The sequence below is a fragment of the Diadema antillarum genome, unplaced genomic scaffold (assembly GCF_040938485.1).
Source record: "Diadema antillarum isolate AM-2024a unplaced genomic scaffold, OU_Dant_1.0 seq00001099_RagTag, whole genome shotgun sequence".
NCBI classification, from domain to species: domain Eukaryota; kingdom Metazoa; phylum Echinodermata; class Echinoidea; order Diadematoida; family Diadematidae; genus Diadema; species Diadema antillarum.
Window position 1 is genome coordinate 132,363 of NW_027271916.1, and position 27,463 is coordinate 159,825.

A 27,463-nucleotide genomic window follows, 5' to 3' on the forward strand; every position below is an offset into this window, starting at 1 on the left:
AGGACAAGGTTTATTCACCACCCCAGACGGCTTATCCGAGCAAGGGCATCATGGAATCTGCCAGTCGGGATCTCGAAAATCGCTACGTCCGGGCCGAACAGATTGGGAGCGGGGCCTATGGCACTGTGTTCAGGGCCCGTGACCGGGAGACGGGCCACTTTGTGGCGCTGAAGAGTATACGCATCCCCCAGGGCAACGAGGAAGGCATGCCGCTCTACACCATCCGAGAGATCGCACTCCTCCGACACCTGTGCCAGCTGGATCATCCAAACATTGTGAAGTAAGTCTTGTAAATGACGTAGACTGTAACAAATTTGAGGTGTCCAGACTGCTTGCCCTAACACATGTCTTGCCTGGTATTCTGTCAAAATGGGGACACATTTTGAAACACATGGTGCCAACAAGTCTTGAGAATATCATAAAATACATTAAAAGAAGGAGGTGATAAGAAAATAGAGACATTTATCAACCAATTGGATGGGAAGGGGGGGGAGGATGGATTGCTTGACTTTGTGTCATGACTCCAGTTTCATAAAGCTCTCAACAATGGTCCAGCACCAATAGCTTGAAACTTGTTTGCAGTTTCCATAGAAGCAGTGCAACAATCAAATGAACATTTGACCATCTTTTCTTTTTTTTCCCCCAAAGTAGCAGAGAAAGCAACTTGTACATAGAATGTTTCTGAAAAGATCTCAAAATTTCAAGTCAAAGAGAGAGAGAGAGAGAGAGAGAGAGAAAAGCTAAAAAGAATTGTTAACTTGGAGTAGATGGATCGGAGGGGGCAAGCTGTGTTGAAATATCTTGTGTCTTTAATAACTCCTAGACTAAAGTGCGCAGGTGTTGGCGCTTTTACCACGCCATTTTCTGCTCAAACTTCTCTGGCTATGACATAGGCCTACATGTATTAATACCTTTTCCATCCAAGTGAATGATCCTTTCTGTTCATAGAAAGTATGATGACTGCTTGCTTATTTTAGAAGAAGTTTTGTTGTTCACTTTGGTTAGATTACTGAGCTGTTTTTGTTTTGTGTTTTTCTTGTGTTGTTTGAGTGATGATGACTTCATTCGTGTCTCAATGTAAGAAGTCTGTATGTGAAACAGACTTGTTTCCATTGCTGAAGTATGAAAACAGAACAATAGTGATAGATGGATTCTCAAGATATTAGAAAGCTGGAAACTTCATGGATTTTAAATCTGTTTCTGGGACTGAAAAATTCATTTAAAAAAATACATGTTGATTAACTTTAGTGTTGGTGCATTGTTGCTGTTTTCAATTGTTCCAGAAAGAAACTGCTAACAAAGAATATATTTCCTTTTTGGGCACATTTTCTCCATCAATAATATTAGTAAAGATGCCTAGAGGGCATGTAATTGTATTTGTTGAGCCATTTCTATACATATTTTTATTTTCAAAACAACTTTGCTCTGGAGGTCAAATTTGTAATGAGATGAACAATTTGTAGTATTTTTAGAACAAGTGGATGAAATGTTTGCTCAGAATGGGTGATCATTATGAGGGTATTCATCTCATAGTTTTAATTATCACATCGTGACGCTGCATGATGCAATTAATGTTACTGCTCAAATTTAAAAAAGAAAGAAAGAAGAAAACTATATCCATTTGTCAAGTTTGCAGGTTGGTGCACAACTTTTGATCTACTAGTACCAGCAATGTAAGATAAAGTAGCTTAATGACTGCTGCAAATGTTGATGGTACATGTAGTTTGATAACTTGTATTTAATGAACTGTCTATCATTTGGGGTCTGTGAGGATTAAAAAAAGAAAAAAAAGTGATTTCAGTTAGTGCTTCCCAATTCACAGGTTGTAATCTCCAGGGAATATGCTCATGTAAGTCTAAAAAATAGAAACGTATTGTTTACAGTTTACACAATGTTGTGACTCGTATCACAGTAAAAGGACATTTATGACAGGGGATTTAATAATTGTATGAAAGATTTGTATTTCGATGTTAAACACCTTCTTCCTTGACATCACTGGACTATAATAGAGAGATATGAGGAGATGATGGAAAAATGTGCTCACTTGTGTTAGAGCAGGAGAGAGAGAGAGAGAGAGAGAGAGAGAGAGAGAGAGGGGGGGGGGGGGGAGGGGGTTACAGTTCGTTATGCTGAAGATGTGTTAATCCAAAAGTCAAATAAGGTTTGCTCTTGCAAAGGCTTGTTATTCCAAGGGTTCGTTATTCCAATATTCCCAAGGTTTGCAATTCTGAAGGTTCCTTTATTTGAATCAGAATTTCTTTTTTTCACTCAGATGGTTTGTTATTCCAAAGGTTCATTAATCTGAAAATGAAAGAGCATTTGATATTCCAAAGATTTTTGAATCTGAAAATAAATGAAATAGGGTTCGTAATTCCGAAGGTTCATTAGTATGCATCTTCTTTTCATTTTCAGATCAACAAACTGTATTTCATTTTTTTGGTAACTAAACCTTCAGAATAATGAACCTTTTCCCCTTTTCTGATTAAAGAACCTTCAGAATAATCAACATCACCCAGAGAGGGATGGGGAGTAAAATTGGGTAGAAAATGAAAGCGCACAAATCGTAAGCTGTAATCCTTGCCTTCTCAGCTTCAGTATGCTGCTGTCTGCTTTGACTTGCACCAATTTGGGCTACTTCAAAAAGGTCCCTGTGCTGTACTCTTTCGGGTTCCCAATGTATTCAAATTTCTGTACATTATTTATTGTGTTTATTTCTGATAAGGACAGTAGAAAAATTTTTGAAGTTTATGCTCAGTCACTGCTGGATGAGAAGACTACTGCAGCTTTTGATGTCACATGTGTAGAATGATATAAAGAAAATATAAAGAAAATGTAACATATTTTCAATTTTCTTGCAAAATAAAAGAACACTGGACTTCCCTCTTTCAGAAGGCAGGGAGGAATAATGTTACCCATAACATACATCAGTGACAAGTCGCGGAAATTTGTGTGTTTTTTTTTCAAACAATAAATTTTGTGAAATTCTCTGTATTTTCCTTTTGAATATTGTTCTACACGTGTGACATCACACACTGTAGTAGTCATCTCATCCAGCAGTGACTGCGCAGATTAATATAAAGATTCATGGCTTTTGAACAGATCGTCACATTTTCCTCAAACTCTCACTGATGTGTTCTACTAATATTGCTGCATTCACTCAATCCACATGTAAGTGAACTTGTCCTTTAATAACTAATAACTTTCATTCAATACTTCTTGTGACCAGTGTATTAGGAAAGTGGTTTTATTTATTTATCTAACTTTTGATGTCAAGAATATTTTGCTCAGATGGGCTACAAGGGAAATATGAAACCCAGAAAGTACCAGTAGGAATGTTAACTGGGGTAGCAAATGTTCATGAGGTAGCAGAGAAACTGGGCCTAAGTATGATACAAAGTAGGCAAAATTGTTTGGTAGATCCATGTAGGAATGTAATTGTAATGGAAAATCCCATGTTTGTAAAAACTTTTTCCTTTGGGGAGGGGGGTGGTGGAGAAGAAATAGTTTCATACTTTCAGTGACCCATTCTGTTTTTTAGATTGATTGCAGTGTACATTCATGACATGTATCAAATCTTACAATAAATGCACACAATCTGAGCAAAAAAACAAAAAAACCCAAAACAAAACAAAACAAAACATGTAAGAGTAGTAGACACCTATATAGAGGTCTGGAATTGGAAGTGCCTTGCACAATTATTTCAATAATATAGAAGTAATTTCTTGTAGGGAAAAAAAACTATCACAAAAGCAACAGCAGCATGGTATAATTATGAGTAACATTAATGGAATGATACAAATATCACAACCTTTCCATTGTTGTACAGATGTTTGATGTAGCCATCCTGGTCATGTGATCTTCAGTATTTAAATTGTATACTTTTTTTTTACTGCACTGCCTAAAATTTGACCCCTAAATGATTTCTGCCTAACAAAGTGAACTCATTATAGAAAGTGATATTAAGGATTATAGATTGCTGAGTTTGAAATGAACCAAAGACATGATTTTTATAACATTTTTGTGTTAACAAGCCTGTGTGATGGTGAGGATGCTGCTGCTTCACAAAAAACAATCAAATACTTTGCATGTGGTTGCAACCAAAACATGTGATTCTAATACTACATTTACACCGTGTTTCCAGTTGCCATGGCAGCCATGCTTGCCCGAACCGTAGTGCACAGTGGGTAGGTTGAGTATTTTCATGTTTTGTTATGCCTCCGCCATGAAGTGTCCCCGGAGGCATTATGTTTTCGGGTTGTCCGTCCATCCGTAATCAATTTTGTGGACAGCGTAACTAAAAAACTGTGTGAGGTATCCTAATGAAACTTGGCATGTATATGTATGAGTGGGCGAAGTTGTGCCTATCAATTTTAGGGTGCACATGCTTAAGGTCAAAGGTCAAAAGGTCAAGGTCAAATGCTCAAAATGTCACTATTTCCCCCATATCTATGCAATGCCTGAAAGCATTTTCTTGAAACTTAGTGCATACATGAACTACCAACCAAAGATTTTCTACAGAGAGTCTCAGGTCGTGAGGTCAAAGGTTAAAGGTCGAGTGAAAATGTTAAAATTTCACTTTTTTCTCCATATCTCACAAATGGTTTGAGGTATCTTAATGGAACTTAGTACATATGCATGTACTGACCAACAGTGATTATCTATGTAAGTTAGGGGTCATGGGTCAAAGGTCAAGGCCAACTCCTCAAAATTTCACTATAGGCCCATTTACACTTGCTTGGAAAAATCGCGATTTTTCTAAAATCGCGACATTTGGGTGTAAGTTGCTAAGCAACTACACCCAAACGCCCTCGAAACATCGCCAGAAAAATCGCCAGCCGGAGTGCGATTTTTAGAAACATCGCGAAGTTTGAGGCGAAGTTAGCGAGTGTAAACCCAAGCTGCAGAAATATCGCGATTTTTCATCACGTGACTTTCGGTCTCGGATTGCACAGGGAGTTTACGCGCGCTCCCGATCCCTCTTTGGAACGTGTAGAGAGTACGTCGGTCACTGGCCAGAGTACTAGTACACGGTATAGACAGCTGTGTACAGGTCTGAACGGCCGATCCTCGATCGGCTCGTAGTCTCTCACCTCCCTCTCCCTGATGAAACTAGTACGTGAAAACTACTACTAGTAGCAAACCTGAAGTTCTCCAACCACGTATCATCACCCCAAGACGACTTAACAAAATAATGTTCTCCCAGAAATGCGTTGATTCAGATTGTGAGAGAGCCCGTACTGCTCTCGATATACGCCATTTGTGGAATACTAGTACAGGAGTACGTAACAAGTGTGAGTTCTTGCTGTCGCCTGATAAAATACCAGTCCTAACTTCCAAGTCCTACTTCTCACTTTCGTCATATCGGTGAAATTTCATGATCCTCCTGAATGCTGCTGTAGATGAAGTTTTACACACCTACTACGTATGTGATCTGATAGCAAGCTATATAGTTTTACCGTAAGTATAACAGTCTCGAGAAGCACAAATTTATGTGTGCATTGACTGACTGATAAAAAGCCCTGGCTCAACGTTAAACCAGCTATTGTGATCAAAATATACTGGACTGCAGTGAAAACGAACAGAATAGCGCGCGCTTCCACTCAGCTACCGTGTTGAAAAGAGGTAAATTACGCATGCGCACTACTGACCAAAAAATCGCGATGTTTCGTGAAGCTCAAACTTCGCATGCTTTTGCGCAAGTGTAAACGGTGGAACCAAAATATCGCGATTTTTAAAATCGCGATGTTAGTAAGTGTAAATGCGGCTTATTTCCCTCTTATCTATGCAATGTCTTCAGGATTTTTCTGGAAACTTGTGTATGGATATTATCCAATAGACATTCTCTTGGAATTTTTTTTTTACCTATTATAGGTCAAGTGAAAGTGCTAAATTTCACTTCTTCCTTAAACTTATAAAAGGGTCAATAGTCAAGTACAAATCCTCAAATCCCCAAATACCTGCACTCTTGAACTAGACAATATAGCCATTCATCCAATTAAACCTAGTTCAAGGGAAGTGATCATTTAACACATTTGTAACAGTCCTGTGATTTTAATATTTTGTCAATTATGTGAAACTGTCCCACACATTGTCAAGACATTGTACTCTAGGCCTATTTAATAGGAGAACCATGCATTATGGCGGCGGCATATCAGTCGCCATAGCGACATTTCTAGTTTTGTTTTGTTTTTTGTTTTTATCACTCCATATTCTAGTCTTTTTTGTTCCAGTCCCCCCTCGTTGAACAAGTAGTAGCTATCAGACGCTGTTCTCATGGTGTCTGGTCAGGTTAGACTACATAATATTTTCCGATCGGTCCCAGTAATAGGTGATCTGTCACTTGGTCTACTCTCACTTCGTCTAATAGCCATTTAGTCTCAATCCATGGTCTAATCCTGTTTTGTCTACAACCAGTTCATCTATTATGACCATTAAGTCCAATTGCCACTTAGCCTCATTACCAGTTGGTCTACTTCCAGATGGGCTATGCCCACTTCATATAATACCCACTATTAACTAACAGTTTATTAGACAAAATGGGAAAAAGGTTCAGAGGACAAAACTGCAATTAGACCATCTAGTCATTAGACGAAATGATAAGTAGCCATTCTGGGCATTAGCCTAAGTGAGAAGTAGACTAAACAGGCATTAGACAAAATCGATAGTAGCTAGACCAGTGTGAGTTTAGCCGGAGTGATGTTAGACGAACTGGGAAGTAGACCATCTGATAGTAGACCAAACCACCACTATGGTCACAGTGGACTGCCTCCAAGTTTTGTTATGGCCTATTACGTCGCTGATTCAGAAGATATTGTAATGTGAAAGAACCTAGCGAGGTAGCTTTCTCTTATACAGCATGCAGAGCTCAGGTATGGATGGATGGGTGGTCCATCTTGTGCAGTTCAATTGCCAGGGGTATTTAGTAACCAGAGAAGTTATGGAAGTGGCAGCAAATTTGCATCCACTCCACAGCTGATGAGGCAGGAGACAAAGCAGTGCAAGAAATGTGTCCAGTGCACTCCTTTAATAATGAACATGGTTAATTCAAATAATGAAATGATTGAAGTAAATATTCAAGTAATTTTTTTTGAAGAATTCTGCAAAATTTCATTTTTCATGAAAATTATGCATTTCATCAACTTGTTATATTTTAAGGGTAATACATGGATCATTGCCCCTGCTTTCTGAAAGAGGTCTAATAATCAAGTGCTCTTTCATTAAGCTGGAAAAGTGAAAGTATGTTGAATTTTCTTTATATTTTCTTTATATTGTTGTCCACACATGATGTCATAAACTGGAGTAGTCTCCTTATCCAGTCATTACAACACCAAAACTCTAAAAATTCTTAACTTTGCATCGATTGTCCGATTTTCCTCAAACTTTCACTGATTTGTTCTGATATTATTGCTGCTTTCACTCAATCCACATTGCTCTTTGGGTTTTGTTTTCCTTTAAGGTCAAATTTGATGTGTATATATGAAGATCTATAGACCTGTGTATTTGTACAAAATGCCCTTTTGCATTTGTACTTGACAAATCCTGGTTCAATTCTGTTTCATAAGAGTCTGAGCTGCTTGAGCAGGGGGTATTAATCACTTTCATTGATACATGTAGTTCTAGTTTGTTTTGTTTTTGTTTTCTTGCCAAATGTGGTCTTCAGTATGGGTTATCCTGCTATTTGAATTAGGCTGAACAAGCAGAAGTGCACATTTATTTGAGCAATGTGCATATCCATTCCCATTCATCGCAATTTCAACAACTTTTCCCCAAATTGGACGTGTTACAGAGTCGAAAAACAAGCAGGTTAGTTTAATGGAAAAGTTCACATTCTTCTTTGTTTTTGTTTTTCTCACTGACCTGATGACATACATTCTGCAAGTAATATTGTGATAGTGAAACAGACACAAAACACAGTGCTGTAGCTATAGGGGCAGCTATTCACATTAATATTCCTAATGTTATACCCCTCTTTTTTTGTGCAGGTGCCTTGCCCTCGTTGGCTATAGTTATATCACGTTATCAATTTCTTTGAAATGATAACAATACTGCCAGGAAATATTAGAGCCAATTTAATGACATTTGCAGAGAGATATATATTTCAGTGGGCAATATGACCAAAGGTGGTATGTTAAATGCTACTTGAACATACAACTGTAGTGCTACTGGGGGAGACATAACACATACAGACACAAAGAAAAAAAAATGAGAGAGAGAGATAGAATCAATACAGTAGAAGATGTCACAACTGTGAAATAGATCAAAATGAAATGATGAGAAGGGGTATCAAGTAACATCACAATCTGTAGTAGTCTTCTCATCCAGCAATGACTGTACAGAAAGTTTAGAAATTCAGAACTTTTGGATGGATTGCTGATTTTCCTAAAACTTTCTCTTATTCATTCTACTGATATTGTTATATTCACTCAATCCACATGTATATTGAACTTGTCCTTAAATATTTTATGTAATAGTTTCTAATTATCTTGCAAACTCTCTAATGCTGTCCTTAGAGTTAAAGGTAGTACCGGTAGTTATTTGTTTTATTGTCCCCTATCAAAGTCGGTTCTTTTTTTTTTTTTCTTTTTTTTTTTCAGATTGACATCTCATACCCCTTTCAGGTAATCGTGGATGCAGATAATAGGAGCACTAAGTTGTAAAATTTTGATTACATGAACGGGAGAGGAGTAAAAAAGTGCGCATTATTTTGATGCTGCTATTATCCGCATTATTGCAGCATGAGGAGTTGATCGAGAATACATGAACGCGTTTTACGACTTATGCGCACTAACATTCCACAGTTCGGTCAAAGGTCACTCGATTTCCCGCACAACCGCTGATTGCTGAGCTTGAGCAGGGAGGTGTGAGAGAGTACACCTCCCTGGCTTGTGCGAGAGCTGTGCATACACGTGAGTATATATCACCGGAAACATGACGTCATTATAGAGGCCTGCACAGTAACCATGACAAATACTCCCGTCTTTCGCACCGTTATATGAATGGGCGCTCGTAAAAGTAGTGCGCACTTCATGGGATATATGAACGCGATTTTGATTACTTCATCCGCATTATTTGGATGCGGATAATTGAACCGCGATTACCTGAAAGGGGTATCACTGTGATTGTGACCAAAGAACAGGATGAGAGAAAGATAGAAGGAAAAATGAATGATAAAACAAGTATATTGCAAGAGGGAACGACAGAAAAACTTCAAGCTATTCTAACCTTGATCATGGGGCTACAGTAGCTCCATGCTTTGACTGATGCTGTGCATATATAGAAATGTCATACAGGCGGAACTGCCCTATACATTAGACTGTCAGCATACTGTGGTCTTGTTCATTTAATAGCACAGTGGTAAAATAAATACTCAAAGTGAAATCAATGTTGATGTAGAGCAAAAAAAAAAAAAAAAATGGGGACTTTGAGCTATGTATATACATTATCTTTTACCACTGTCCTTCTGGTGTTCAAGAGCAGAAATAAAGCATGGTATTTTGTGCAGGGTTTGTATTCCATGACTTGGCTCACATCCTCCATTTATTTCGTCGCTGCAGATTCAGGTCTATCATTTCCTGTCCTTGAAGTGTCATAAAATTTTATGCCGACAGACTCCGTAATGGTGAATCCTGATTCCACCACCCCGGCAGGGGTATTTCCGTCCACCGATTATCAGCCTGTCATGCAATGACTGTCCACAAATTATATGTAGGCTTGTTGTCCAAAGTCATACATAGCTCTCTACCCTGTGGAATAGTGCCTGGTGTTTGAATATATGACCCAGTAACTGCAGTTCCATACCATTTGCTACCTGCCGTCCACTGAGGAGTCACGGTTCAGAGTTTGAATTTGTTGCACGGTGCTTTTCTCATTATGCTGTACGCCGCACATGATTGCATGCATGGCTCTTTGCTATATAACTCCCCTTACACAATCCCATTAACTTGGCCTTTTCTTTTAGCAAACAAAGCCATAAAACTTACCCGAGCTCTTGGAGAAAAGAGAGAGTTTGATGTGGTACTACTCCTCTGCCGTTTTACGCACATTGCAGTGAGATTTATTCCAAGATAATATTCCACATGGAAGCCCATAGGGCCAACAGAAATTCACAGTAGAGCTTGTGGTCCTTCTAAAGAGTGTGAAAGACTGGGACGGGAAGATCGCTACACAGCTCAGCTTCCGGAAGTAGCACTGCGATGCCGACGCCAGGCACTTCAACATTATCTGCAGCTGGGAATGAACTTTCATGTAAATAAAGTGTCGCGACTGTTGTGAAAGAATGACCAAACGTTAGTGTTAATGATCGCTTGCACGCTAGTTTTGGTTTTCATGTATCAGTTGAGCAGCGGACAGCATTGATTAAAATGAAAACGGTACAAATCACATAGAAGTATTAACTTGCTTTAGGCTCAAAGGGGAAGTATATTCAAGCCAGGTAATGTTAAAGTCATAACAGAAGATGCAATGTGGCATAATTATGCTGGCCAGTGTTGATAGATTCTGGGCATTATTGTTTTTTGAAAGGTTGTATTCCCCCCCCCCCAAAAAAAAAAAAAAAAAAAAAAAGCAATGATGTTATTTGTAGTGGATGGGCAATGCTCTATGATATATCCCTCTCTGTGCATTTGGATACAGAAATGCTCTGCAGTCAACAAGTAACATAGAGTAGCCTTTTGTCCAAGGCTTACTCTAGTAAAATTGTGAGAGGAGCGAGCAGAAAGTCGTCAGGTGAGGCAAAGACAAGCCACCAGCGCGAGGCACGTACCGTACCTGGGAGAGGGCCTTTTGAATCCCATCATCTAAATTTGCTAACTTCCACCTTTGAATCACCAAATTTTGCTACCAGCTTTTGGTCTTTGCCTTGTGCGATCCTCTATAAAATTGCTACACCCTCACTATGTTCACTTAATTATTACAATTCACAAATACCGTGAAAAAGCTGTAGAGGCTAGTAAAAAAAAGAAAGAAAAAAGAAAATGGGGGATCTTGTTTTAGAGCAACAGATACCTAGTTGCTATATATCCAAACTAATCATCCATGCAGTGCTGATTTAGATAAAGAAAAGAAGAATATTAATTCTGTTTATCTTTCATCCTCAGAGCTGTGGCATACATGTTATCTGTTATTTTGTAGCCTTGAGTCTGTCTTTGAAGGCCTAATGCTACTTTGATTTGAGGTTCTTATGCGGGGATACAGTGTGTGATTTCACAAACTCCTGCCCGCGTCAATAATTTGTACTACTGAATAGAAAAGATTATTGGACTGGCTAAAGTGTGGGAACCAGAGAGAAATAGCAGCTACACATAATATGTGCAAGATGTTCAGTAACACGCTCACTGAAGATTAGAATAGTAAATGATGTCAAATACTCAATGAGGTGTGACATACATTTGTACTAGAGTACTGCCGCATTTTAATTTTTTTGGCTGTCATGAATGCCTGGCTTCTGATGCGTGACCTTTTGATCCATTGATGCTTGCCAAGCTCTTGAATGCTTGAGGTTTTCAAAAGTAGCTTTAGGGATCCTGATCTGAGACTTCCATCTGATCTCTCATGGCCTGTTGGCATTTCAAATTTCAAATTGATTATTATTGCATTGAGTTGTTTTTAATTGGAACTGATTGACAAAGTGCCCTTTATCAAAGTAAATAAACACCGATTATTCAGTGGTGTTAAGAGTAATAGGCATGATGAAAAATAGGCATACATACTCGGGTGGGATTTGAACCCACGACCTCCTGATTGATAGACATCAGTTACCAAATCCTGTAGACTATACTGAGCTTCTTCTCCATAGCCAGAGATGATTCTTATCCAACTTGCAGCAGGGGATACTGCATTCATTCAAAAAATTGACACAAGCTGCTCCATTACCAACTTTTGTCTTTGGATTAAATGTGGATAGTAAATGTGACCTGCAACAGCAAAAGGATCCAAAAGTCAGGTGAGGATGATTTTTGAAAACGACATGACATTATTCCCTTACTCTTCCACTTTAATTTCATATAACATGACTCATAAAAGTACTCAGTTGCGGAAATATCGATGATTATATTAAGCGCATGTCGAGTAGATTAGGAAATCAGCATGTGTGCGAGAAAACCGGCTTTAAAGTTTTCCTTCCGACGCTATCATGATCAAGGGGAGACAAGACAGTTTTCACCTCTTGACGATAGAAGGGATACTCCTAGCAACTTCTGCCATGTTCATTCAAGCTTAGCACCAACAGTCTACGCACGACCAATAAGTAACCAGGATACCACGCACTGATCAATTAAGATCACTCCCTCGTTGCTAGGGGCAGAGTCTATCTGCGCTAAATCCAAATCTTTGGACATGGGAAGGGGGAGGTGACCTTTTGTAGGCCAGTGGCTATCTGTTTTCCTCCACCTCCACCACTGGTACTTCTACTGGAAATGGTATGTCAGTATCCCATAACTTGTTTCACTGTGAAAGTTTTACAGCATGTGTTCTTCACCTGCTTTTTACCCTGTGCGTACAGTCGTATGTTATTTCATACTTGTACTGTGTACCTGTAGGTGAGGAGAAGTTTTATACTCATGTGTGCCAAAGGAATCCCACGTACGGTACACACACTGTATGTGGCACCTCATGCCTGTCAATTGCAGTACTTTCAGAAAGCGTTGCACCAAAATATAGACAACACAATGGTGTTTAATGGCTTGTAGAATAAAGAAAAAACAATAACATATTTTCTATTATTTAAGAGTCTTGCCCTTACTTCTACAAGGGTAAAATTCTCTTTGATGCATCACGCATGGGGTCTTTGTGGGAGTCTGCTGCTTAAGAGCTGAAGAGATGACAAAGAATGATGATGTGCTGTCTCGCCAAAGAGTTTAGGGGGCACTTACAGCACCAAAGGACCCCCCTCCCCCGGCCCCCCCCCCCCCCCCCCCCAAAAAAAAAAAAGAACTTGGGGAATAGACAAGGGAGCACTGAGGCATGCATGGTAATAAGAGCACAAGTGAGCCCACCAGCTATATAAAGTAAACCTTTGTGGCCACCTTTTATGCTTTATCAATGTCACACGGTAATCAAATCGGAAGCGGTCGAAATGTCTTGCATAGCAGCGGGCCTCTTAGGTGATTGCGGTCACCTTTCGTTTTTGAAAACTTTTCAAAAATGTACTTTGAACCCAGGCATCAAAAGGACTAAATAATCGACCCGAGTTTTCAAGTGTTCCCTTTTGTGTGTATGTGTAGATGTGCCTGTGAGTTATATATGTGTGTGTGTGTGTGTGTGTGAGGGCACATGCTTCTGTGTGGCTGCTTTCATTCTCTCTTCTCCAACCAGCAGGTGGAAGGTACTTGCCACATTAAAGGGACTGTACAGTAGTGGTTTAGGTGGGGATTCATGTTTTTAACATTCCTAAGTGAGATAATGAGAAACCTCTTATGAAATATGGAGGAGCATGTAATTTTAAGAAGGATTCAACATTTATTTGATGAAAATTGGTTTTCAAATGGCTGAGATATCCAAAAAAAAATGATAATAATGAAAGGCGACAGGCCACGCCTTTTAGATCTCTTTGTTTCACCTTGTTTTTGGATATCTCAGCCATTTGAAAACAGATTTTCATCAAATAAACTTTTGATACCCCTTAGAATTGCATGCTCTTTGACATCTCATGGAGTGGTTTCTGAATATCTCGCTAAACATTAAATGCTAAATCCTCACCTCAACCAGAGCTGTACATACCCTTTAAAGGGATGGTATACTTTTGCTTGAGACTTGGCTTCAGGTTTCTAAGTTGTTGTTTTTTTGTGAGATAATGTGAAATGCTTTTAGAAATATGAAAGAGCATTTAATTCTAAAAAGAATTCAATGCTGATTTGATGAAAATTGTTTTTGAAATGGCTGAGATATCCAAAACAAAGTAATCTTGATAAAGATGGGACCCACCTTTTATTAGGATCATGGGGCCCACCTTTTATTAGGATTGCTTTGTTTTACTTAGTTTTTCGACATATCTCAGCCATTTCAAAACCGCTTTTCATAAAATCAACTTTGAATTCCTTTTAGAATTGTACGCTCTTTAACATTAGGTAAAGTGATTTCTAAGTATCTCCCAAAAAGTTAAAAGCTGAATCCTCATCTCAACCAATACTACATTTTGTATACAATCCCTTTAAAGGACAAGAAATGCCTCTGCAAGCAGAACAGGCAGATATTCATGATATCAAACTAGCCAATGATTACATCAAACAAGCAGATATTTGTACTCAAGTTTACTGTAAGCTGTACAGCAATCAGCTGACAAAAGTTGTCAAAGTTTGGAGAGCTTCTGATAAATGTTTGATCCACTGTCATGACCATGACTGTCTGTACAATGGGGAGAGTACTTTAGAGGAATTTTACTTAATTGTCACATTTTCTTGAAATCAGCAACATTAATGAACCATTTGTTCTGGACGGCACCATATTGTGAAAATGGACAAATTTGGATTCTTTGTATAGTTATAACTCTTCAAAATTCCAGTGGGGATTACAAATCATCCATGGGTACAGGTTGAAGCTCAGAGGTTAATTTGAATAAACAGTGCAACCTTGTATGAAAAGCTTTCCATAGGTTTACCTGAAATACTCAAGGTGGTTAATAGCCATTTGAAACTGATTTTAAAGATGTGACCAAAAATGTGTCAAAATTTTTGTAATTGTTTCCAAGGATTGAATATTGCATTGCAGCTAAAGATTAAATGTGTAACAGGAGCTCTTCCTCGAAAGCTCAGTTTCATTGATTTGTGTAAAAGTTGAAATAGCAGTTGACCTTTGAGTTGTTGACATGGAAAATATTTGTGTTTTTATTGTCTCATTATCTGTCTTTCCACCAGTCGACCAGTTGTTTTCTTTAACTACCTACATTATTTGATGTTTGCCTGTCTGTCCTCTTCCATCCATTCACCTGTCCATTCTCAGGTCTGTCCTTCTCTGCTGCATGGGGGTCATCCCATGAGACCGACAACCACGAGTCATACAGCCCACGAGTTTGTCATTGAAAACAGGTCCACGAGTCATACAGCCCATGAGTTCGACACTAGGCAAATAAAGCCCATGAGTTCGACACTAGGATAAAACAGCCCAGGAGTTCGACAGATACAACACGGGACTTAATGTGTTGGTCTCGTGGGCCTTGTTAGCTTAGTGTTGAACTCATGGGCTGTATGACTTGTGGGCTGTATGACTTATGGGCTGCATGACACATGGGTGTCAGTCTCATGACGTGCACCCCTGCATGGGCCTGCTGTATAAATTTGCATAAATCGCATTTAGCCTAGCGTGCCCGCAAACAGCTGCTTTGGTATATACTGCTTTACCTGGCTGCGGCCTGAGTGTCTAAAATTTGGGTTACCGCTAATATGCAAAGCACCATTGTAGATCATCAACGTAATTGAATAATCGCACCTGTCATAGTCCAAATATTCGTTACAGTTCTCATGTTTTTCTCCATCTTTCTTCCGTTCCTTTCAATAGGCTGCTTGATGTGTGCGACGGCCTGGATGTTGGAAGAGCAGAGATGATGCTGACGTTGGTCTTTGAGCTGATAGACCAAGATCTCGCCCAGTACCTGGACAGGTGTCCACCCCCCGGCCTTGGTCATGCGACCGTCAAGGTTAGTCAGTCTCGACCATCAACGTTAGTCAGTCTCAACCATGAGACACTCACAAAATTATGATTTAACTCGTCATTCCTTTGAGTATGTGAGGTTGATCAGTAGTTTGTGAATTCATGTTGCAGTTATTTTTCAACATGTACAACGTGAAATATAAATCATTAACTCTTTATGTGCCATGTTCGCACGTCTGACTCGGTCAACGGCGTGCCAACTTCGCATATTCTGCTCAAAATAAACGCACAAACCCGCCCAATCTGATCGATAAATCGCCAAATGCCGATGTACAATGAAAGCGTTTCTGTTCCTCTAATATATAGCTAACATTTTATGTGGTGATTGAATATGAAGCTGTGTTCTCTACTGGATTTGCGTGTAAATTGAAAGTTTCTGTCACTATTTTGTGTGCAAAAGTCATGCCTTTACAGTAACGTAACTACTGGTCATGTGAAAGAAAAACAGTCATAGATTTGTCATACGTAATACATCAAAGCAAAGCTTGGCATTTTCTCCCCAACTTTACTCACTATTTGTCCATGCACAACAGAAATCTATAGAAGTTACATAGACTGGAAAAACAGAACCTTGTCTCAGAGCATGACAGCATTGTTGTCTCAGAATAATGTGGCACACAGGGGGTTCCCACCATGGCACATAAAGAGTTAAAGAAATAAAAAAACTATATTGACAAGTAGTGCTCGATAGTATCTTGCCATTCAGATTTTAAGTGGAAATAACATTTCGATATCACTTGACTGTCATTGCAGTATCTTTGGAGCATTTCTGGAAAGATCTTCTAACTGGTTCAGAATGTGTCAGTGATTTCGTTATGAAGTTTCACATTTGCACCAAAATGATGTTGATTTTGGATTTGTGACAAAATAAGCAAAAGTACTTACTGTTCTTTTTCAACACATTTTATTTTTTAAAAATCATTTTCAACTTCATTTGTGTCCAATATCGGAAACACTGGTGGAATGTTCGACCATGTTGCTGTATGATTGTTTTTTTTTTCTTCGTTCTTGTAGACTGGAAACCTTGTGAAACATATGGCCGTTAAACAAATCATGTAGTTGTGATTGACATGGGGCTTCAGGTTTCCAACTTATTTTTTTGTGAGATAATGATAAATGTCATATGAATTATGAAAGAGCTTACATATAAAAAGGAATTAAAAGTTTATTTGATTCAAATTGGTATTAAAATGGCTGAGACATCCGAAAACAAAGAGGTCCCTAAAAATGGTGGGACTCACCTATTATTAGTACCGGTACCGCTTTGTCTTCCTTATTTTATATATCTCAGCCATTTAAAAACCAATTTTCATCAAATAACCTTTAAATAATTTTAGAAATGTGTGCTTTTACAGTGTATTTTATATTCAAAGTGGTTTTTAATCATCTCACAAAAAGTTAGAATCTAAATCCCTATCTCAACCAAAGCTATACCATCTCTTTAAGCACTGTGAGTTGTCCAAAGTGCTTCATCCCTTTAAGCACTGTGAGTGGTCCAAAGTGCTTGACCATCATGTAAACAGGAAAGTACACAGCAAGGAGTGGAAGGGAATATCCTGGTGGATTCTTTGCAACAGAAAACCTCTGGTTGCTAATGGCAAGATGTCATTGCACTGCTGAGATGATGTATTAACTGCTTGATATACCACCACCAAAACAACAGCAATAACAACCACAACAACACAAGCAGAAGCAGCAGCAAAAACAAAAACAGCATGCAGCACTCCCAAAATGCCTGCATTGATACACAAATCTCATTGATACACAAATCTCCAGTGCCCTCACCTTGGTGAAGATTTTAAGACAATATGATATCGGATTATCATGCCAAGTGGAGCACTTAAGTTGGCGATTAGTATACAAATAGTGCATCATGGTCACGAGTGCCATGGTACCAGATTTCCCATGAGGTGAAAGATGAGGGAGTGTCCCGGCAAGGTGTGCAAGTGAATATCCTGGCGGATTCTTGGCAGCAGAAAGTTTCTTGTTAACAACAAGATGTCATTATACTGCTGTGATGATATATTTAATGCTTTTATGTACCACCCCCCAAAAAAAAAAAAAAAAAAAAAAAAAAACACCCCAAAATAACCACAACCACAGAAGCAAAAGCAGCAGCTAAAATAACAGCAACATTTAGCCTTCCAAAAATTCCCACGTTTTACACAAATCCCCAGTGCCCTCACCTTGGCAAAGATTTATAGACAACATGGTATCGGAGTATCGTGCCAAGTAGAGCAATCAAGTCAGGTGATTAGCATACGAATAGTGCATGGTCATGAGGGCCATGGTACGAGATTTCACTAGAAGTGGAAGACGAGTGAATGTCTCATCTTTCAGCGAGTGCGAAATCTTGTTCCATTGCATGAGTAAAGACGATACACTGTTTCTTTTATAAAGCACCTCAAACATCAACGAACATTGTCTACTTCATCTTGCTTTATTGCTGATCAGCAATCTATACATTTCACATTTGCCATTCTAATGCCAGCTAGAATCAAGCTTGGTAGCTTAACCGAGTATACTCGGCCAGGGGTCTATGGGAAATGCGTGTTATAGCAAAATCAGCCCGTCGTCAACGGGTTAAAAAGTTCTTTGAACCCCAGTTGCCCTGGCAACCACTCGGGAGCCTGCTCTTGCACGGTATATAAGACTGTGCACGCACACGTGCTTCCTCTTTCTTCTGCCGGCGCTTTGCATTTCAGATCTCCCCAGCAGTTCTCGGACAGTTGAGATAATATCCTTTTAAAGATTCAACTTGATTATAATGTCAATTTAATGATTGTTAATAAGCATATTTCTAACCCTTGAAATTCATATTTTGTGTATTCTTTCTCGATTTGCTGACTATGAATTATACAATAAGCCCTTTTAAGGGCTCCAATTACTGGTAGTCATGCCGCCCAGACGAGATGGCAAATTGAGCAAGTCTCCTACGACCATTCCGTCCCGGCGTACTAGTGTGCTTTGGGACTATTGCCAATTCTTGTGTATATGTGTAGGTGTGAGGAAACATTTGACTCCCTCAATGCCATGGTCTTTGGATAGTGTGTACAATGTTGTGGAGTTCTTAGAGCAGATCAAAAGGGCAAAGCATGGCTATCAAACTCTTCTTACATGAAATTCTTGTCAGTAATGACTGAAAAACTCCTTATCTCATCTTAACCTGTTGAGGACGAGTCCCGAGTATACTCGGGCAAGCGTCTATGGGAAATGCGTGTTGTAGCAAAATCAAACCGTCCTCAACGGGTTAAGATGGAAGTGCCTTATAGCATTATATATGTGACCTTGCATCACAACGAACAAAAAGTTGCATTCCTTGATTTTACATGAAGACTCTAAAAAGGAGAAACGGGTCAACCAAGTCAGTATTGAGTTTTTCATATTTTCTGAAAGAGCTACCCTACATTATTCTTAAGTTTGGGATCATAAAATTAATGGGAAAGTGCATTTTCAGCAGTTTTTCTACAACCCTTTTTTTTTTGGAGAGTAGTGAGATGAGGTATGTCTCAGAGGCCCCTCTTCATTTCATGAAAACCCTTTGCACACTCTTCACTTTCAAGTCTAGTAAAGTGTGTAGGGATAAAGCTACTGCTTTGAAAGTTGGTATTAATCATGGATAGAATGTGTTAATTGAGCATATTTAATTTCAGCAATAATTTGATAATCTCTTCATTGTTGTGGCTCCGGTGGTTTACACTCTGTCTTTGTCACATTCATCGCACATCTAGCACGGTTTGGTGAAGATTAAGCGCTTGAATAGACCCTGTACTTCAGAGCCTCTTTTCTAGGCTCACACTTTTCCAGAGTGTGTGCTTTCTTTCCAATATTTAGATAGGTTAGGAGAGTCCATTTGAGTTGAGCTATACATCATTTTAAAGCTGAGAGTCTGTTTTTCAGAATCTGCTCTTAACTAAAAATCTGTCTCTGGCGACTTTTTGTTGGTTTTGTGTTGCAGGGTCACATATACTGTATTCATATTCATATCCCCTCCTTTTTTTCTCTAATCCTCCTGCTCCTGCTCTGCCTCCTCATCCCCACGTCTTGCTCCTGGTAGTGTCTAATGAGTCAGATGCTGAGTGGTGTGGAGTACCTCCACTCTCACCGCATCACTCACCGGGACCTCAAGCCACAGAACATCCTCATCACCAGCGACAACAAGCTCAAGCTGACCGACTTCGGTCTCTCGCGCATCTACAGCTTTCAGATGGCACTCACCCCCGTGGTCAGATTTCTTTTCTTTTCTTTTCGACTGTATGTGAGCCTTATAAGGAGGGAAATATGCTTAGAGTCTAAGGCCTGAATTCATGAAGGTGGTACAATTGAAACCATGGTTTAAATCATGGACAAATGTTGGAGCGCCAAGCTTCGCGTGGCCTATTTCATTACAAAATCAGTCATGTTGTCGACTACATGACCATTTCGTTAATGGAATGATCATTTCATCGACGAAATGACTGATTTCGTAACGAAATAGGCCATGCGACACTTGGCGCTCCATACAAATTGTCCATGGTTTAAACCGTGGTTTCAATTGTACCATCTTCGTGAATTTGGGCCACAGTGTTGAAAATAAATCAGAGAAAATCTAAATGTAAGAATTGGGTCAGAGACAGTCTAAATGTCAAAATTTGGTCAGATATCAGCAGAACTGCCAAGTCTCCCTGCTTCTGCTCCTGCAGGAGGCTTCGTTGAAAACAAAAAAGTATGTCTTCATGTCCGGGTATAAATATCTCCCTGATTTGGGTATTTATTTTTTCCCAGTGAGATGCATATAACATACAAATGTTTCCCTGAATTTGATGTGTGAATGTTGGCAGCCCTATATTAGCGTTATAGCCATCAATTATTAAACACTTTTGCTGAACATCTCAGAACTACCTAAAGAGAATGTGGTGAGATAAAAGAGAAAAAAAAATGCCTTCAGCCAATGAAATTTTCTAGATATACAATTGTATTTCCCTAGTCATGTTTATGAGTATCAGCATTTGGGGGTTGTATCCTATGTTAAAAGAGATATTGTTCGTGCAATATTCATATACACGTATGACCCTATCTCCCTATCCGCATCGTCAGGTGGTCACCATGTGGTACCGTGCTCCCGAGGTTCTCCTCCAAGCCAGCTATGCCACACCTGTCGACATATGGAGTGTGGGGTGCATATTTGCTGAGCTGTATCGCAAAAGGTACGCACGCGGCGGTCCCTGGGATCTCCACATCATGTCTTCCCAATAAAGCCTGAAGATTCATAGTTTAATGTGTCGTCATGATGGTTTCGATATAAGTGCCTGGACAAAAACAACATCAATGCAAATAAGAATAACAAAATTAAGAGCAAAAGAGTTGCAGTCCCAAGAAAAAGCAAAACAGAAGGACTGTTTTAATAGTGCCCATTGATTTTTAACAAATATAAGCTGAAATGCTGATTCCATAACCCAAGTGCAGGCATTGGAAAAGCTTTTTGTTAATGACAGAATGCTTTGCAACTTCAGTGAACATCATTTGCCAAGCAATGTATTGTGTATTCAAAGATTACCGTCAGGAGTTGTGGGGGGGGGGCACTGTTGTACATGTATCTCGATGACATTTTCAGGCATAGATTGAATTGATTGAACATGAACATGCTAGATGGATTCCTAATGCCAATTCCATTGAACTTGTGAGACTGTGCTCTGTTGAAAATGATAATCAATTGTTCATTGTTGCCTTTTCTGTTTGTTTTTTCTTTCTTTGCCTTTCATTTATTCAGTCATCCATTCAATTGGTCCTTCATTCATTCACTTTGGATTTTGTTTGATTTTAGTTTGCTTTTTTTTTTAATAGTAACAATGTTTGTTCATTTTAAATTTCGTGTCATTGTATGAGTCTTTTTTAATAACTGCATTTGTCTTGCAGATTGTTTGTGTAGTTATTTTTCTAAAGAAAAAATCTCTTCAAAGCTCAATGTTGAGACCTATTATGACTATCTCAATCTCTGAAATGTTGCACCACATTGATATCTCTCTGGAATCTAAGAAAAACACTACTTCAATTAACAAGTTTAATGACAATGGTGATACAATGCTGCGGTGATCTCTGACAAACGTGTGTGGCCTTGACTACTTTTTGATGAAGTTCTCTTCTTTTTATGTGTGTGTGTGTCTTACAGGCCATTGTTCAGGGGACAATCTGACAATGATCAGCTGCGGAAAATATTTGAGTAAGTGTTTCTTTCTCCCACTTTTCCTGTTATTGTTGTTGTGTGTTTTTTTCTTTGATTAATGTTCCTGATTGTGTGTTGTTGTTTGTATCAGGTCATTTGAAAAAAAACAAGATTCTATTAAAGACAAGTAATTGATGAAGAAGTTTATCATGGCACACTTTAATAGTTGGTTGATACAAATATGTATGTATTGTATTTGTCATTTTGGACACATGTTCGGCCATGGTACTACACGTGTAAATGAGGAGCTTTCATTACTGATATCATGTGGTTGTATATAAATGTGATGCTCTTTCTTTAATTTTTTTTTTTGTCACCATTTTTGTAGGTTTTAGTCCTTTGAAATTCTGGCTTTTTGAAAGAATAAATGAGCCATTGTTTAGTGAGGTATTAAAAAATAAATACATACACTGAATCATATCATAACCAAATTGACCATACACAGATTCACATGATTATAGTTTACAGTTTTCTGTACTTCTGGAGAAGAATTGGTGCAAGTACTTTGATGTTGCTTTCATCTCTGTTTGTAATAAAGAGTGAATCAAAATGTAGATATCAACATGTGCTTTGCCTTCAGCAGAAATTCTACCTTTGTGTCAGAATGTGAAGGGTTGAAATAGTTGATTCTCTTTATTAGCCACATCTTGGAATTTTCAATCTTCCCTCTGTAATATTTCAAAAATATTGAGCAGAATCTATCATATTCCCCATATGACCATGGAGCAGGTATACAGGTCAAGTCTATCAGTAACCCAATCTCAACTCATCTTTATCCCCCCAACCCTCCCCACAGAGTGATAGGACTGCCCCCAGAGGACCAGTGGCCAGATGTGGCATTGTCCTGGAACTCTTTTCGGTCTACCGGTCAGCGACCATTGTCAGACCTGGTCCCAGAGATCAGTCACAGTCACCATGCTCTGGCTCTGTTAGAGGTGAGTTCCTTCAATATTTCTGGCTTGTTATAACTGTACCTCCAGTATATGTGTGTGTATTGCGTGTGTGCATGTATGTACAATTGTATGTACCGGATATGTTTATGCAGAGCTTAACATTAGCAGTGGCCTGGGCCAACAGATTTCCAAAAAGGATATCTTCTGGTGGCCCAATCGGGCAACAAATATGCAAAGTTGATTGTTATGTTTCCTTCTATTTCAGGCCAATATATTTCATTCTCTGGCCCAGTAAAGTTTCATATTAAGATATTTTTAGTTGGCCTGATCATGAGTGGACCACCAGACTAAAAAAGTTAGTTTTGAACCCGATTATATATGGAGAATTTGAATGAAAAAGTAAGGTCAGCATCAAGTAGAGAAATATTAGATCTTTTCACTGATGCTGCACATGTTACATGAAAACAAATATCAGTGAACTGAAGACACTAAATTTTCACATATTTGAATTATTTTGTGTGTTTCCAACAGCTTTACTCTCAAATATCTGAAGTTGATGAAAATGGATATATCCTTTTTTTTTCCATTTAAAGGGATCGTATAGTTTTGGTTGAGACCTAATTTCAGGTTTCTAACATTTTTTTGTGAGATTATGAGAAACCTCTTATGAAATATGAAAGAGCGTGTAATTTTATGAGGAATTCAACGTTTGTTTGATGAAAATTGGTTTTGAAAATGGCTGAGATGTCCAAAACAGAGCGATTCTAATAAAAGTGTGGAACCCACACTTTATTACGATCGCTTTGTTTTACTTTGGATGTTTCAGTCATTCCTAACCCGATTTTCATCAAATAAACTTTGAATTCCTCTTAAGATGGTATGCTCTGTACTATATCATAAGTGTTCTCTTGGTATCTCACAAAAAGTTAAAAGCCCAATTCTCATCTCCACCAATACTGTACCATCCCTTTAAACTTTTTTATGTATTTGTATGAAAAAAAAAATTATATAAATGCATTGTAGATGATATGCAATGATATGTCCTGGCAACATGAAAAGTATTGATGACTGTAGCAGCTAAAGTCAATGAATGTGTTGATGGTGTAAAGTATCTATTTAGCAGCTGTTAAAATGTTTCTATTCAAAACTGAGGAGAGTAACATTTCATTTGCCTAGAAAAGGAATATGTGTGGAACTTAGTGAATTGATAAATGCCAGACTGATGACTTTTATCACTTGATGGCCAGTAGATGAGAACATTGTGATGTCCTGACATAAAAAGAGATGTCTGTGTTCTGCATAAATCCATGTATTCTGAAACCTGATTGGTCCTGTAGAATGTTTCTTATTGATTTCAAAATCTTGTGTGTTTATGTTTGGTCGTACTGTAGCTCTGTTTTACAAGCTTTCCTGATTTTCCATGACTTATTGATGTGAGATGACATTTGTCGAATGAGAAACAAACTTCCTCTTCAGTCTTGATGTGAAATATTTTGACAGGAAATGAAAGTTTACATCAGTTTCCTTTCAATTCTGTAAGACCTTCATTCATATTGTAATCATTGAAATGCATACATGTAACTCTGTCAAGTATCATTAGTGATACATGTGTGTTGACTCACCAAGATATGTCATATTGTAAAATGCAATGATTTCTGTTACCATAGCAACAACTGAAATCTTGTAGAGTCTGAGTGATTGTTGCTGAGCTTTTGTTTTGTATGTACAATGATAATATATTGAGTTGCCTGTGTGAGAACACACAACATGAAACTCAGAAAGTCACAAACATGGATTATCAGCACTTTGCAATCTTTCACCGTTTTGATGTACTTCCTCTTTTTTATTTGGTTTAAGAAAGGGCTTTATTGAATGGCTCTACAAGGTCCTCCAAATAAGACGAGCAAAATATCACTTTAAAAATGAATTTGATTCTTTTTAAGACAAGGAAAATAAAAACTTCAAGTTTTTGACTTCAGAGGATTTTCTTTAAAGGCTGATGGTCATACATATGTTACTACCAAGCTCAAAACCCACAAAAAGTAGGTCAAGTGAATTTCCACATTTCTACATAGATTGAAATAGTATCCTCTAAGCTCTATAATGATAATTTGTAACAATTGAACCATCCTATTTATAAACCTATTCAAAAAGTGATTAAAATGAGAGAGATTCACAACATGCAGTTTCATAAAAAGGGAGATAAGAGGATTTAAAGATAGACTTAGAGATAGAAAAAGATTTGTTTGTTTGTTTTTTTGTCTGTAGAGCATGCTTGCATTCAACCCTGATCACCGCATTACGGCTGAGCAAAGTTTGAGCCACAGCTACTTCTCCAGAGTTGACAAGGATGACGACGACGATGATGAGGATGATGATGATGATGACGATCAGGAGGAGGAAGAGGATGAGGATGAGTTAGAAGAGGGTAGTGATGATGATAAGGAGGATGGAAAAGAAGAGGCAGGAGAAAAGGACAGCTGTAGGCAGCCTGAGGCTGCTGCGAGTGCGTGCGGTGTTTCCCCGAGCAAATCGTGGTCACAGCCGGATGGCAGCCCAACCTCCTACATGAGCAGTCAGCCAAGCAGCATGCCGGAGCGGTGAAGTGGGATGATGGGTGACTTTTTGTCTAGACAACGAAAGAAAAAAAAAATGGTGAAGCTGAATAAGGTTTCAATGCACCAAACCATCATTAGCTCCCAATTAATGTGTGCCATTGCATAGCCAGCCCAGCCTTTGTTTATTAGCAGCCTCTAGGGCGTGGCCGCACAGGGGTAGAGAGGACAGGTGTTTCAGTGAAGCAGCGGTCAAAGTACTCTCGTTGCGATGGACAGATGGACGTGGTTCGGTGGACAGTGATCGCAAATTGACTGACTGTCGATGTGGCCTTATTTGTGTTTGGTTCATGGTCCAACTGAGTCGCGTGTTCACTGCCCCAGCATTTTATGTGCTTGAAGGGGACTTCAGTGGATGCTAATGCAGCTGATTCAATCTGCCAAGGTTTTTTGTTGAGCAGAAGTTTACTCTTTCTGTCTTTATCATTATTGTCTTCTCTGTTTTTTTGATAGAGACCAGAAGAGCACAATGTAAACGTAAGTAAGCTTTCTTGGTCATTATGTGTTGAACTAGACTGTATGGAGTTTTGATGGATGCAGTGTGTACATGCATTTGAGTTCTTTTCTGTAAAGTATTAATTGAATTGAATACGTGTATTGAATTGATATCAATTTTCTTCTCTTTTTTTCTATTTGTCTGTGGAGGCTGCTCATTTTTTGAGTTAGATTTTACTGTAAGTTTTGGTGACCACAGTGCAGATCAGGGTTATATTGTCATTCAGAATATTCATGATTAAATTATAAAGAAGGTGCATTAATGACAATGCAGCCAGAGTGTGTATTCAATGCCATGGAGGATGTTCGTGTTGGAAGAACACCATTTCTCGAAGCTCTGCTTTTTCCCAGAGATAATGACCATTTTCTGGTGGACATGGCATTACGGTCATACCTATGTATGTCACTGCTGCTGTAGTCTGCTGCTACATGTATATACTGTACAAAAGCATTCACGGCTCACTACAAGTACTGTCTGTGCAGTGCCATTGAAAGTTCTTTGCTGTGGTGTCAAACTTAAATATTTGGTGTATTTGACCCTCGGGGGAGGGGGGTCCAGTGGGGGAAAAATCAGCAACAATTTAGGTTGCTGTCTCCTGGTTTTTCACCATGAGTTGAAGTTGAGATTGCTACTGGTCCTTCTCTATGATCCAAGGATGTTGATCTCTGTATGGACTGCCAAGAGAATTAAAGATGCCACATCCAGGACTGTGGACAAAAAGGGAGGATCATTTGATTCGAGATTCCCCCTTCCCCTCCCCTACAAAGAAAAGACCCCTAGAATAGAGCGGTACAGTACCGGAGTTTGACATAAAAGTGATAGTGATGGATTTTCTGCCAGTGGGATCCCCTTTCTGCCATGCCTCTGCGGCTGGTGTGTTGTGCCTATGTGTGCCTTTGCCCATTACTCCCTGCAATGATTTTGTAGTGTGCTTCTTTCCGCAGGGCCCAGGTAGGGTAAATTCCCTTAAGCCCATAGAGTTACGCAACAGTACTGTGTATGTCATATATTCAGCGACACTAATTTGTAGTGTGTCAGGACTTCCCGACGATCTCGCAAGTGGTTAAATTCGCGATTGTAGAGTACAGTTATATCACAAACTTTGTTCATGTGCTGTGTGCTGAGTACTAGTTCATGTATATGCTTGGATGTCACATTCCCATTCACTCAAATTCCCCAACCCCAACTTGCAAAATTCATGAATATAATAACCCCTCGAAATATATGCCAGATACAGTAATTTGGAATACTTCACACCTTTTTGCACTGCAAAGTTCCATTCTTTGCCTATCCTAGATTCTTTCATATGTGCGGAGGAAGAGCCAACTGTAAAATTTATCTTGCTGTCTTGGATATTGTGCTGTGTACTATTTTTCAGCAAATGTCAAGGTTGTCTCTCTAAACGCAGAACGCTTATGTTGTGTTTTTGTTATAATGATTTCAAAATTTTATGTACCTTTTCTCCCATTTTCTTCCTTTTCTGAGTTGTAATAATGATGAAAAAATAAGGTACTGTAATCCTTGAAAGATATTTTTGAGGAGTTATCCACTAGATGACAAGAAGCTTTAATATGCTGATACAAATCTAGTGTAGCCAACTCACAATGTCTAGTTT

The 27,463-nt window shown here is 38.8% G+C and overlaps 1 protein-coding gene across 1 annotated transcript; it reads left to right on the top strand.

Moving 5' to 3' along the window:
- The first annotated feature begins 50 nt into the window (after window positions 1–50).
- LOC139743632 (cyclin-dependent kinase 4-like) lies at window positions 51–26,769 on the top strand. The gene is made up of 7 exons (XM_071654100.1): window positions 51–280; window positions 15,490–15,628; window positions 19,700–19,867; window positions 20,719–20,828; window positions 21,791–21,841; window positions 22,641–22,779; window positions 25,006–26,769. Exons 1-7 carry the CDS (start codon window positions 51–53, stop codon window positions 25,339–25,341), a joined length of 1,173 nt encoding a protein of 390 aa, XP_071510201.1. The 3' UTR covers window positions 25,342–26,769.
- Window positions 26,770–27,463: the final 694 nt, after the last annotated feature.

Coding starts and splice junctions, on each gene's coding strand:
- LOC139743632 (XM_071654100.1), top strand. CDS start 51: ATGGAATCTGCCAGTCGGGATCTCGAAAATCGCTACGTCCGGGCCGAA. Junction 15,629..19,699: donor TTGGTCATGCGACCGTCAAG/GTTAGTCAGTCT, acceptor TGCTCCTGGTAG/TGTCTAATGAGTCAGATGCT. Junction 22,780..25,005: donor ATGCTCTGGCTCTGTTAGAG/GTGAGTTCCTTC, acceptor TTTTGTCTGTAG/AGCATGCTTGCATTCAACCC.